The sequence below is a fragment of the Mercenaria mercenaria genome, chromosome 7 (assembly GCF_021730395.1).
Source record: "Mercenaria mercenaria strain notata chromosome 7, MADL_Memer_1, whole genome shotgun sequence".
Lineage (NCBI taxonomy): Eukaryota > Metazoa > Mollusca > Bivalvia > Venerida > Veneridae > Mercenaria > Mercenaria mercenaria.
The window spans coordinates 60,805,467-60,820,707 of NC_069367.1; the positions used below are offsets into that span (position 1 = coordinate 60,805,467).

The 15,241-nt window shown below is 34.9% G+C and overlaps 1 protein-coding gene across 2 annotated transcripts; it reads left to right on the top strand.

Moving 5' to 3' along the window:
- Positions 1 to 815: 815 nt before the first annotated feature.
- On the top strand, positions 816 to 14,927 carry LOC123554077 (metalloreductase STEAP4-like). Of its 2 annotated transcripts, none has more exons than XM_053548498.1 (2): positions 816 to 1,118; positions 13,373 to 14,927. In XM_053548498.1, exons 1-2 carry the CDS (start codon positions 1,073 to 1,075, stop codon positions 14,884 to 14,886), a joined length of 1,560 nt encoding a protein of 519 aa, XP_053404473.1. In that variant the 5' UTR covers positions 816 to 1,072; the 3' UTR covers positions 14,887 to 14,927. The 2 variants fall into 2 exon arrangements, with proteins under 2 accessions (XP_053404473.1, XP_053404474.1); XM_053548499.1 differs by lacking the exon at positions 816 to 1,118 and adding an exon at positions 12,907 to 13,247.
- The last annotated feature ends 314 nt before the right edge of the window (positions 14,928 to 15,241 follow it).

Sequence of the window (15,241 nt, forward strand, 5' to 3'; positions counted from 1 at the left end):
AAGAAAACTATGTAAAGATCAAGTCAGTTACATCTCTGGTGAAATTGTGACATTTTTTTAGGTGAAATTTGTCAACAAATAGACGATTTTTTTTTTTAAAAAAGTCAAATTCCACAGAATTTCACTAAGTGCAATATGTTGAAATACCACTGCTGGAGAATGAATCAATCTCTGAACACCATTTCTGCTACCCATATTAATGCGTCAAAGTATGGGAAATATATCTAGAAATATGAGAAAATCAAAGAAAACAATTTCAGGATTGTTAGATGCATGACTGTGTTATCCTGCATAGCATTTAATATAGATAGCCTACTTTTTCATTGCATTGATATAACATAGACACAGTGTTCACTCAACAATTTCACTTTAACAGATTGTTTCCCTTGTATAAAGTTGGGCTTAAGGTAAGTCCGCTTGTTATAAGACAATTTCGGTTAATCAGTATGTCTTTTAAAATATTACAGAAACGTTCATATAAAATGCAAGCATTACAATAATTTATCGTCACATCTGGGCTAAATCTGATTTTGTGGCAACTATAAAAATGCAATTAGCGTCGAATTTTCATCATTTAGGGGCGAAACTAAGACGAAATAAAGATAGAATTGTTCGTAGAGGATGCATTTTATAACAATCTTCAAACTCGAGCTGTATAGTAATTACAAGGCTGTCATAGCCTGTCTATTAATCATATAACATGTCAGTACATCACACAAATTTTATTTAAGGAAAACAAACGGTTATTCTTATCAGCCTACGGGCATTCTGTCGTTACATATCTCGACTCGATTGGTGAATATATGGTCATATTTAAGTCAGTAAATGCCTGCATATTAAATGTTTCAAAAACAATTGAAGCGTCGCTCAAAGTTGCCTGAAACAATGCACATTTACAATGCAAATGAAGGACGTACCTAAACTATGAAAATGTGAAGTTCGCTTCAATTGGTTGAAAAGGAGTGTTAACGTTAGTTGGACTAAAATCATAAAGTCATGGTGGTTTTATGGTTGCTGTGATCGTGCTATTACATTAAAGAGACAGCTATTTTCCGTATCAAGGGACTCAAACATGGCCTATAAATCTTCTTCAAAGTACAGCAGGGTGTCATTTTCAGGTAAGATATAACTTTTATAAATCAATTTCAAAGCTTGGGTAAAAATATGTAATATCATATATTTATCAAAGTAAATAGCAGGATGTTGTTCTAAGGTAAGAGAATACATATACTGTATACTGGGCTAATTCCCCCTCTCGGTTTTATTGCGCAATTTGATTGGCAACAAATCTATCCGTAATATAATTTTCGAGGTTTTAGATATTTACACTTTCGGGGATAATACTTTTAATGGTTCGTGCGTGCGAAAAAAAAAGCAAAAATACTAGAGAAAATAACTAAGTTTACAGTTTTGTCATCTGCATGCCGTTCCCAGGTAAACATAAAAAATAATATACAAAAATCATTTATAATTGGGGAAAAATAGCAGCAGAATTATCAGAAGAATTAATAGATAGATAGATATGTATTTATCAAAGTAAAGCAGGGTGCCGTCCTCAAGTAAGATAAAAAAATTTTAATGAAGTACTAATACTGTATGATAATTATATATCATAATATATATATAATTGTCAAAATGTAATTGGAAGTCATTCTTAAAACAGTGTTGCATTCCATTTAATATTAAGCAGGATGCCGTTCTCAGAGATAAACCAACAAGATTCATGTATCCTCGTCAACATATACTCAGTTCCAAAAGAAAGTGTGCACTTTTTAAGTTTAAATATTTCAGAAAATTCCCCGACGTTTTTGTTTCATTTTTTCATACACTAACTCTCAGGTATAACTCAAAATCTAACATGCACACCAATTTGTTTACGAACTGATTTAAAGTTTGGTACCAAACATTATAAGTTTTCATGAAAATAACCGAGAAAAAAATATCAGAAAACTAAGTGCACACTTTCTTTTGGAACTGAGTGTATATTGTCTCAAGTAAGGTAATAAACTTCATTAAAGTAATGCAGTTGATGTAGTAACCATCTGGATATAAAATAAACATGAGATTTACAAGGTCATTGTGAACAATAACATCTGTATGAGATTGCTTACTATTTGTTAGTTTGTAAGCTTATTTATAATTGCCGCCGGTAATTATTAACCCATATGGGCAAGTTAAGTACAGGATACTGCAGCATACAGAAGAAGCCCCCGTTCCTGGAGCTTCCCTGGTTCTTTAACGTGTCAGGTGTAAATCTCCCATGCAGGGGACCCTTATTTCAATGTTAGTATATACTTTTTGGTTGTAGGAGCATTTCCAAGAAAAAAACACACTGTCGAATTCAAAGAGAATAAATGTTTAGAAGTGACCGTCAACAGTCATATTTCTTGTAGTTTTATGATGAATCTTGGAGAGTACCTTCACATGCTATGTAGGTGACATGACATATTTAAATGTTAAGAAAGGCTCATACCTAAATTTTTGATAATTCAATAATTAGTTTCATCTGACCATACTAAAAATCTCACACATATATAGTATTACGGGTATCCGTACAATGTATTCTCTGTTTTCTACTTAAAAGATTTATATTTGTATATTTAAAGTCTGATCTCTGTTAGAAACACGTTTTCTCTGGATGCCAAGAAAAAAACAACTTGAAATCATTGGGCAAATAAAACCAGATATTGATAAAAACATTTGAGGGAAAAAAACGGAACATTTAAATATAAGATAAAATATTTTAAAATATGTATTACAAATGACATTTAAAAAACCACAACATGATTTATAACGATTACATTTAAAAATTTAACTGTTTTCTGCAGAACTGATTATGCAAGATAAAAATGGGGTCCTCGTCCAATTATTACATCCCATTAAATGCCGAGCTAGTAAATTATCATTTTTGCATTTCGAAAATAAAATAAATTGCCCGTAAAAGTAGGTTTCAGCTGGAAATGTATGTGACATATTACATTCCTAAATATGAATTATGTTTCTCAATCATAAAAATATTTCTTTTTAATGAACCATAAATACCACACGATTGACAAAGCATGTATAAAACATGTGATTTTAATATCGTTTAGCACAGGTAAAAGTTTCATTTCCAAAATTTTATAGCTCAGCAAAGGAAGAAAACTGATAGGTAGGCAAAGTCGCTGACTTCATTTCACTTGTCCCCCGTCACTGTTGGTTGGAATCTCCGCATAGAATTATTTCATGCGGGGAAAAAGCCTAACTGGCTTACGGAAGGTCGGTTTTAGTCAAGTGCCAGCCATTGCCTGACATAATGCCGGGCAAGGGCACTTTGGGTCTTCCTCCGAAAGTCCCGATACTACCTTTACCCTTAGCCTGCTGGCGGCAAGTGGTTTTGCCTTTGCAGTCTGCACTGGTCACTATTCCGTCAGTAAATTTTCAATGAACACCCTTTGAATAATAAATGGTATTGCCCAAATTAAATGATGGACTATTTCATTTTAGAAATGAAGCGGGCTATGGGTTCATTATGTCGGTGTGACTTAAAATATTCATCGTCGCTGTTAGAAACCCATAAAAAGCAATGTAAAAAATATAAAAGTAAAGATTCATAAGGAACACAAAGATTTTAGTTATTTTTTGTCCACTATTTGATTTGAATATCCCTTAACGATTCTACTGAGTGTGCAGCAAAATGTGTTTTGCAAAAGTCGACTTATTTTGCCGAAGTGACAAAGGACCAGGAAGAGATTATGCATCAACGTTAGTAAATTAACGTGCCAGAAATAAACGTTTACATAACTAAGAGCGAAAAATGAATGGAACTCATGATTTATCTTTATTATCTTTCAAGGGCGATTTAGAGTATATTTTGTAAATTTACGTTAACACACCAGACTGAATATTTAAGAATGTGCAAGAATACTTGGTGATGAATACAATATTCATGTACGCGAATAGGTAAAGTTATTACATTTTTAATATGTAAATTGCTACTCAAATAAGACACATTTATAGGCAGTTTTCATTCCTTATGTAGAAACGTCCCGCAAAGAGAATCGAACTTCGCCTCATCATAAATTTCACAAAAAAATATATATTTCGGCCGGAAATGTATTACAGACGATGTCTCAAACGGGTACGTTAATAATTCAAAAAGTACTTCAATTAGGGTAAACCAAACCTCATACAATGACTGATTAGCACATGGCCTTTGCTCACATATTGTAGGACCACATTCGTATCAGGTGTTACAAATAAGATCGCATATGTAACAGAAATCAAGCACATATGTAACAATTTTTGAGACGAATGTGATCGATGCCGATTTTTGATGTGACATCTGATCACATGTCATTTTCGATCGGAAAAATGAACAAAAAAGTGCATTTTTACATCTGAAACACATTTGTAACATGTTTTAGCTGACTTGTACGAAGTGACAAAGTAAGCTATTGTGATCACAACTCATGATATCTCGGTTCCTTTCGAAAACCAGCCATATCACCTTATTCGTCTTGGAGTTATGGCCACTGAGATGGCAATAATTACTGATTTTAGCCTTGTGAACGCGATACAGACCACATTTTTTGTTTATTTTGACTAAAATTGCACACAACTTATATATCTATAAGATCTCGGTTCCTTTCAGAAACAACCATATTGCACCATTTGACTTGGAGTTACGGCCCCTGAATTAGCCAAAAATGCTGACTTTATCCTTGTCAACACAATGGAGACTACATTTATTATTTGAGTTCTATTAAACTTATATAGGATCTCACTTCCTTTTAAAACAACCATATCGCACCATTTGTCTCGGAGTTATGGCTGAAATGGCAAATTTGCTTATTTTAGTCTTGTGAACACAATAGAACCATATTTATTACTTCATTTTGACCAAACTTGTATATAAGTTATATATCTTTAACATCTCGGTTCCTTGCGAAAACCAGCTATATAGCACCATTTGTCCTGGATTTATGGCCCCTAAAATCGCAAAAATCACAGATTTAATAACATGTATAGTGTAATTTACTCATGTTAGCGACAGTGGGCCATGACGGCCCTCTTGTTAATTAGAGGGATATTTCTGGTCAAATAATTTGAAAATCTGACTATGCATGGGCAAGTTATACCAAGGACAAGAACCTATATATAACTGCACGAACGCACAAACTGCGCTGTTTCACGACGGGATTATGATAAAAGAAGGCCTATTACCTCACAGGCGGGCTCAGTAGGGTGAGGGTAATTAAAAAATAAGGTGTATTTTCTTAAAATCTCATAGACATTAGTTCGCAACACAAGGTGGGGCCCTCTTAGACTTAATGCTAACGACTCCGTCCATGACAAGTTGTATATAATTTGTCCCAGGACATGGCAACTTCCTGTTTGTCACCCAACTTGAAACAGCTCTGGATGACGAAAGATAGCTACAAATGTATGTCGCCACCGGGTTCGAACCAGTGACCTGAGCATGTGGGTCTACATTTCAGCTAGTCGAGGTAACAGCAGAAGTAGTTGTAGTTGTAATCATATTATAGTGATAGTTGTAGTGGATGCAGAAATGATGATAATAAAAATTAAGCCACGTCACGGAAAAATTGGCATTCTGACATTTTCGTGAATTTACGGAAAGTGTATATTTAGGCTGACCTATGCATTTATGCATCTGAATTAGGGTCAGAAAATTTAATATTCAGATAGAATAGGCCTTCTTTGAAATAACAGCAAACGGTGTGGGCCCTGATCAGACTGCGCGGATGCGCAGGCTGATCTGGGCCCACACTGGTCGCAAAGCCTCGAAGATTCCTGAAGTCCTATTTTGTCATGATGCGGCTCAAATAATTTTATGACGTCATTTACGTCGACGACGACGACGCTAACTTGTGATGGTGTTTATGGCAGTCATTTAATGATGTTGCGATGACAACTAACTGATTGAACATTTGCAGTTTAAAAGTCAACATGATACATATGTGTTTCTCATGTCAACCCCCATGTTGGACAAACACATTCGTAACACATTTTACCTTTTACGAATGCGATCGCATACGTACGAAGTCTGTTACAAATGCGATCTGTACGAATGTGGTCCTACCCTACATAGCATTATCCCCCTTGACCCAGTAAAAGCAGTTTTCCCTTGACTTGGTAAAAAATAGGGATTTTGACTTATCTAAGTACCCTACTGGTGGATCTACATGAAACTTTACACAAATATACATCACTAGTCTGTAGGGCGGTGGTGCACGCAGTTTTATTAGGATCACTTCATCAACCAGAGTTATTGACCTTATATTATTTTTGAAATCCATAAATTCACACATACAAAGTAATCCGTCGACAGATCTTTGTGACATTTTAACACAAATATAAATCACTATAGGACGGTGATGCATGCGTATCTTTCTTTAGGATCTCTCAAGTAACTGCAGAGTTATTGGCCTTTAATTTTTTAAAGCTCATAAATTCTTACATAAGAAAGTAACCCATAAATGAGCCGTGCCATGAGAAAACCAACATAGTGGCTTTGCGACCAGCATGGATCCAGACCAGCCTGCGCATCCGCGCAGTCTGGTCAGGATCCATGCTGTTCGCTAACAGTTTCTCCAATTCCAATAGGCTTTAAAAGCGAACAGCATGGAGCCTGACCAGACTGCGCGGATGCGCAGGCTGGTCTGGATCCATGCTGGTCGCACACCCACTATGTTGGTTTTCTCATGGCGCGGCTCAAATGGATTTTCATGAAGCTTAATATAAATATAGATCACTATATGGCAAAGCTTTTCTCTTTGGTTTTGTAAAAGAAATATTTTGAAGATCCGTTTGTGCATAACTTGTCTATATCTGGAAAATGAGTATCTTTCAAATATAGTTCCCTCATTCACAAAACAACTTACTTGGCGGGGGATTTAAATTCACCGAATTTACTCGTTTTTTACGTTTTCCTACTTCTACGGGGAAATAATAAATTCTTACAATTAGAAAAAGCATGTTTGTGTGTTTTTGCAAGATAAGTGGGTTTTAAATATTCTGTAGATAGTAGCTACTCAAATTTTGAGTCATTTATGAAAAAACGTTCATTTTATCATACGGTTTTGCTGTCATTTTAACTGTAACTCGACATTACGCTCTATTGTAAATAATAGAAATTTCAATAGAACTAATCATTCTTTTCTTGAAATTCCTATGATGTTATCTAGGAACTTCTTGGGAATGGCTGCTTATCCCAGAAATCTAAATAACATATTTATCGAATATCTCATGAACAACATATAACCACGAATATTTCAACAGTAGTGTTAGATATTTAATAATTGTGCATAATGCTTCATATCTGTTCAAAATGATAAAGCCAAAAACTATTTATATAACTCTTTACAAAAACCGCTCGGTTCTCATGTCTTACTTTGCAAAAAATCTTGGTAATAAACATATCTTTATTTTCTATAATTAAGACAGACAAGTTATTAAAAGAAAAAAGTAATTCGGTGTTTGTTGATATTACAAAAAAACTTAATTTTACCATCTGGTTTAAATGTCGCTGTTGTCCAAAATGATTGATAGTTACATTAAATAGGTACCTCAAGTTTTACGAAAAGATGTCCTTAGGTATATATGAGCCACGACATGAGAAAACCAACACAGTGGCTTTGCGACCAGCATAGATCCAGACCAGCCTGCGCATCCGCGCAGTCTGGTCAGGATCCATGCTGTTCGCTTTCAAAGCCTATAGCAATTAGAGAAACCGTTAGCGAACAGCATGGATCCTGACCAGACTGCGCGGATGCGCAGGCTGGTCTGGATCCATGCTGGTCGCAAAGCCACTATGTTGGTTTTCCCACAGCGCGGCTCATATCTTATATAACAACAAAGATTAAGCTTTTTATTTTGCTGCACTTGTTTTGTGGGTTCATTCTAACTACTGGTTTTGAATATTACCAAGCAACAAAAATATTAGATAACATCCAGGATACTCAATTGATGGTAAATACAATAAGAAAGAACAAAACATAAGGTAATGTACTAATTGGTTTTGCAGTTTAAAGATCCATATTTAGATATTAACAAAAATGTGCATTTGTCATTGATTAAGTGCACTACTTTTTGTACTTGTCATGAGGCCAACAAGTAGGATATATGACTCACAGTCCGATGATTTTCAAATGAAATTTCAAAATATCTCCATTCCAAGGACGGAAGCTGATAAAATCATTCAAAATCGTGGTATTTAACCAGGAAGTCAATTTGTTAAAGTGAAATTTAGAAGTTTGATACATGAGCTATCGGGGATAAGCGAAATAAACGTTCTTTAAAATTGGTTGGTTGGTATAAATTTATTTATTCATTTTCGTTTTAGTTTAGTTTAATTAGGTATCCTCTATCTTTTCTGTTACATAAAATCTGTAAGAAAATCCGCTGGAAGCATGCAAAACGATAGCAGACTAGTTTTGACTGCGTCTGCTCGCGACGGATAATGAAATATACAACATACTTGACGCCCCTAGCATCGGTGTGAGCGGAATTCTAAGATGATAAGACTGTAGAGAGGGACTACAAAATATTAAAACTGAGTTTGGAACACTAAATATAATTTAAGCCATTACTTGAAAATTATTCTCATTTAGATTGTAAGTAAGGCGATAATGGTTCCCTGACAGTCAACTGACGATCCGGTATAGAAAATAAGACAGAATATCATGTATCTATGCATCTAAGTGACATCGGCGGTCCATTATCGTGAATTAGCCATATTATTACTTATTATATACCTATATAGATTATGTCAAAATACGGCTTGTATTTCACAAGTAAATATGGACAGGCAGATAAACCTATGTTTACGGTCGTGAACCTATATTTACGAGCGTGAACCTAGGTTTACGGCCGTGAACTACAGTTTACCTTCGTAAAACCGTGTTTATCGATTTGTAACTATATGGCAAGCCAATTGTCCAATAATTACGTGAACCCTAGTTCACGGTAGAAAATCTAGGATTAACGATCGATAAACTAGGTTTTTCGAACGTAAAACTAGGTTTTTCGAGTACTAACCTATATTTTTGAGCGAAAACATAGGATAACGCCGTGAACCATAGTTCACGCTCGTAAATGTAGGTTCACGATTGTAAACGCCAGTTCACGGTCGTAAACATAGGTTCACGTTCGTAAACTATGGTAAACTATGGTTTACGAGCGTGAACCGGGGGGTTTACGAGCGTAAACATAGGATAACGACCGAAACTCATAGTTCAATCGAGAAACCTAGTTTATCAAACGTAAACCATGGTTTACGGTCGATATATTAGGATTATAGGATCAACAATGAATTTCGGGCGTGAACATGGGTTTACGGCCATGAACCTATGTTTACGACCGTGAACCATAGTTTACGGACCTGAACCTATATTTTCGAGCGTGAACCTATGTTTACGAACGTGAACTTGGGTTTACGAGCGTGAACTTAGGTTTATGTTCGATAAACCAGGTTTTTCAAATAATAACCTATTTTTTCGAGCGAAAACATAGGATAACGTCGTAAACCATAGTTCACGCTCGTAAACGTAGGTTCACGTTCGTAAACCCAAGTTTACGGTCGTAAACATATGATAACGACCGAAATTCATAGTTCAATCGAGAAACCTAGTTTATCGAACGTAAACCATGGTTTACGATTGATATACTAGGATTATGAAAGCAACTACCAATTTCGGCCGTAAACCTATGTTTACGGTCGTGAACCTATATTTACGAGCGTGAACCTAGGTTTACGGCCGTGAACTACAGTTTACCTTCGTAAAACCGTGTTTATCGATTTGTAACTATATGGCAAGCCAATTGTCCAATAATTACGTGAACCCTAGTTTACGGTAGAAAAACTAGGATTAACGATCGATAAACTAGGTTTTTCGAACGTAAAACTAGGTTTTTCGAATACTAACCTATATTTTCGAGCGAAAACATAGGATAACGCCGTGAATTATAGTTCTCGCTCGTTAATATAGGTTCACGATTGTAAACCCCAGTTCACGGTCGTAAACATAGGTTAACGACCGTAAACATAGGTTTACGGCCGAAATTGATAGTTGATTTCCTAATCCTAGTATATCTATCGTAAACCATGGTTTACGTTCGATAAACTAGGTTTCTCGATTGAACTATGAATTTCGGTCGTTATCCTATGTTTACGACCGTAAACTTGGGTTTACGAACGTGAACCTACGTTTACGAGCGTGAACTATGGTTTACGACGTTATCCTACGCCCGGTATCTGATGTTTTCACTCGAAAATATAGGTTAGTACTTGAAAAACTTAGTTTTACGTTCGAAAAACCTAGTTTATCGATCGTTAATCCTAGTTTTTCGACCGTGAAATGGGGTTCACGTAATAATTGGACAATTGGCTTGCCATAAACTACTAACTAATAGTCTACTAGCAAATTAGTGTTGTCAAAGCACCAGTTACTACAGGTAGAATATGCCCGTGCCTGAAATAGTGCACAAAGAGCCACCTGATGTTTTCTTTAAGATTACAAGCTGAACAGTCACCATATTATGACCTGTAACTGTCACTTTCTACCCAATCAAAGGCCAGGACATAGAGTCCAGTTTTAGTCTTTTTGTTTCGCATTGTCATATTTTCTGATCCCTTGAGATCATGCAGTCAATTACATGTTTCTGTTTAACTTATCTCCGCTCTAGCAGGCACAAGTGGGCATGAGTGGTATTGAAGATTTCAACAAGTAAATTGATTTTGATGTTTGTGTTACTCAAGACAATTTAATAATCATGTACAAATATTGAATCTAGGTCATCCAGCATAACCACCCACACTCGGGGCGTATTCAGACCCTTCAATTTGTAAATGAATACATCTAACTTTGGCTTCATACTATTTATATAACTACATCACTTCATGTGCAGTAAGTACTCAATCAGTTTATTGACGTCAGAATGAATTATGAAGTAATTTTTATTACATCCTACGACATGTTTCATGCATTGTAAACAATGCTTTATCAATTAATGAATTCAAGTTAATAAATTACTGTCATAAGAAATTCAAAAAGGCATTTTAATTTATTCAGTACCTCTTACAGGTATGATTAATGAAACAAAAATATCTACAGGAAGCATAAAATAAAGTTGCCTGCATTAAAACAACAAAAATCAGAACTGAATAATACAGTACACAAGGTCATCTATAATAAAACAAATCTATCTAATTTGAACTTGTAAGGTGACTGCCCGTATAGAACATATTTATTAGATAATAGAAGAGGAAGTATAAAAATAGAAACAGAAAAGAACAAAAATACAACAGAATCAGCAACGTTCAACGAACGCCGCCAACTTACACTGTAACACCATAGTAGTGTTTGTATGGATGTCTACGTCTTGAAATGATACACAAAGTTATATACAATGAAGACAGAAATAAACATAATGTCATAGACAAACATATAGACAATGAAGACAGAAATAAACATAATGTCATAGACAAACATATAGACAATGAAGACAGAAATAAACAAATATATAGACAATGAAGACAGAAATATACATAATGTCATAGACAAATATGTAGACAACGAAGACAGAAATACACAAAATGTCATAGACAAATATATAAACAATGAAGAATGGAATACACAAAAATGTCATAGACAAACATATATACAATGAAGACAGAAATACACAAAATGTCATAGACAAACATATATAATATGGAGACAGAAATACACAAAAATGTCATAGACAAACATATAGACAATGGAGACAGAATTACACAAAAATGTCATAGACAAACATATACACCATGAAGACAAAATACACAACATGTCATAGACAAATATATAGACAATGAAGACAGAAATACACAAAATGTCATAGACAAATATATAGACAATGAAGACAGAAATGCACAAAATGTCATAGACAAACATATAGACAATGAAGACATAAATACACACAAAAAAATGTCATAGACAAACATATACACCGCGAAGACAAAATACACAAAATGTCATAGATAAACATATAGACAACGAAGACAAAATACTAAAAATGACATAGACAAGCATATTGAAAATGAATAAAAACTAACATAAAAGAAACAAATGGGATACGGCCTTGAAAAGGGCAATAGCAAAAACTACGCTAGATAGTTTAAACCGGTTAATGGTTTTGCCCCTTTCTCACAATATTCAAAAGATACACGACATAGCTAATAAAAGTTATCTAAGCGATCCAGACGGTATGAAAATATTGACACTGTAAAAATCCATTACTTTATATCAATAACGCCAAACAAAGTACTATCATATGTAATGCCAGTCGTATATGAACAAAGTAAGGTGTTGAGATAAAATATTGTATTATTCCATCAATAGATAGAATAAGATTATCTGACTTTGATCATTAACACTAGTCTTACGGTTTTCCACGTTCTCTAACATGAGCCATCAGACTTCGGACTGATTGCATGTTACAGTACATCCTCATTTATCAATTTAATATTTGAAATTGATGAGCTCTTGCCAGAGGTCTGACCGCACTCTAGGCCCTTTTCGTAAACTGTCTATAAATAAGTTCCTATAAGATCAATATGAATAGACAAGAATTAAGGGCTGATCCTGTGTTGTTCAGGACTTCACTAACGTATGTGATATATAGTTTAAAAACAGTGGCATAATGATTTTAAAAAGCTAAAACTTAATTCATTCATTTTGGTGTGTTTTTATATATATACAGTAGTCTAAAGATGTTTTTCATATTATTATATTGGTTCGAATGTATTATCGTCTGCGGCATACTACAAAACATGGAGTGGAGTCGTGGAGTGGAGTCAAGTGCCGGATGACGACATGGTTAGAAAAACAGGAAAGACAATTGATATATCCTGTGCTGTTTACATTAATCCCTTTTTCCATATATGGTTTCAACGTTTTCTGTTGTATCAATCGTACATCTAAATGACTCAACAATTTTGATTTAATCAACGTCATAAAAACCACAATTGTCTATTTATAGGTGACAGTAAACAGTTCAATTAAACAAATGCGTAGCGTATAAAATAATTAATCGAGTAGTAACGATGCATTTTATTTCATAGTGCGGTGATGATATTAAATGATATTATGTCCTTTTAGCTATTTTGATACATAGCTTCCGAGTTAATTGATAAACGTAGGCTTTGTTTATTAAAAGAATCAAAAGAGGATAAAAATACTTATTCTGTTCCCGGCGTTTGGAAAAGGGTAAATCTTGATTATTTTACATGTAGTTTTCATAATAACATTTTTTTTTACTTTTTAGAATAGTTTGATTTTTAATTAAATTAATCAAATTAATAAAGTACAAGTTCCTTGTTTTTCTTTTTTAGACATCACGATGACAGAACAAAGACGACCCATTGGAATACTTGGTACTGGCGACTTCGCACGCGCACTCGCAAAGCGACTCTACTTCTCCGGATATGACGTAATTATTGGAAGCAGAAGGCCGGAAGAAAAATCACTTTCTGCAATAGACGAATGTTTATGTAACATGTCTCTTGTTAGCACAGAGGAGTGTATTAAATCAGTTTCTATCATTTTCTTGGCAATTCATGCTGAAAATTTCAAAGATTTATTGGAGGAGCATGATGACAAACTTGACGGCAAAATTGTTGTGGACGTTTCAAATCGAGACAGGCCTAGCGAGTCTCATTCAAACGCAGAATATCTCCAAAGGCTCATTCCACATGCCTCTGTGGTTAAAGCGTTTAACGTCATTTCCGCTTACGCAATGGAAAACGATTACAACACGAGCAGCCGACAAGTTTTTATCGCCAGCAATAACGAAATGGCACGAGGAGCTGTTTCAAACATAGCACGTAACATGAATTTTACCCCGGTTGACTTTGGGGGTCTCTTTGCAGCCAGACGAATTGAAAAACACCCGCTGCGATTATTTCCGGATTGGCGCGGACCTTTCGGCTTTACTGTTGCGGTATTTAACATTTGGCTACTGTATCTGATATTCATTTATTACATTGACAGGACTGTTTACGAATGGGAACAAATATTTGTAAAGGTGTTGAACAAAGCCATCTGTATGACTGGAATCACAGTATTGTCTGTGACATACTTAGCCAGCAGCTTTGCAGCAACATTACAACTGTATTACGGGACAAAACACATCCGATTCTCAAGGTGGTTAGACAAATGGATGAAGAATAGAAAACAACTTGGACTTGTTTCATTTATATTGATAGCAATTCATGTCATCATGTCAACACTAATAATGTCACCTACATATCTAAGATCATGGTACCATTCAACGAAAATAGTTATTCCACATAACATGTCTGAAGCGTATGAATTTCAAAATATTAACTGGATGACATGGAAAGGAGAGGCTGCATGCATGACCGGTATCTTTTCATTTACTATTTTATGTTTTGTCTGTGTTTCTACCTTACCGTCTGTCACAGACACACTTAATTGGCGAGAATGGCGTTTTGTGCAGTCAAAGCTTGGCCACGTTGCGTTATTTTTAGCAGTTGTTCACGTGCTAGTAATGGGAATACCAGGTTGGTCTAAAAATCCAAGAAAAATTTACAAATCCATAACATTTTTATCGTCTATACTTCCATGGATAACTATTTTATTGAAAGTGCTTTTCTCTTTGCCATGTGTTGACAGATATCTCACAAAAATAAGGAAAGGTTGGGAAAGGAAAGACGAACGATGTAGAGCCAATTGTGTTCGCCCAAAGAAAGAAGGTTACGTCATCATGAATGTAGACGACACTACGGATAGGATAAGCGGTATTTGCCCATGTCCAGGAGATACTGTGCAAATGGTTACATTCGATGATACGAGTTGTGGTTGTACAAATGCTAACATAGTCTGAAATTTTATAATAAAATGTCTGAAATTTTGTATAAAATGTTTGTAGAACTATCTGTGCATAATGTTAGAAGTTTTCGTATTCTGTAAATAATTGATAATAAAAAATATTGTTGATTACTTTTTGTGCTACCAGACATGCTATCTCTAGAAGTTATGACAAATATGAGTAAAATGAATAACTTCGTTTTAAAAGTTACTGGGATTATGTCTCGTATAATGAGAACAAGACGATGTTATCGGTGAAGATACAGAATCGCCCGCAACGCAGATTGCATTATTTCGTCCTTTTTACGTCTATTTCTACTTTTTATGAAGAATGCACAAGTGTGTCATCAATATAACTATATTAAGATGCT

Excerpts from the sequence above, each read along its gene's own strand:
- LOC123554077 (XM_053548498.1), top strand. The coding sequence starts at position 1,073 with ATGGCCTATAAATCTTCTTCAAAGTACAGCAGGGTGTCATTTTCAG. Across the intron at positions 1,119-13,372 it reads CAGCAGGGTGTCATTTTCAG|ACATCACGATGACAGAACAA; the intron begins GTAAGATATAAC and ends TTTCTTTTTTAG.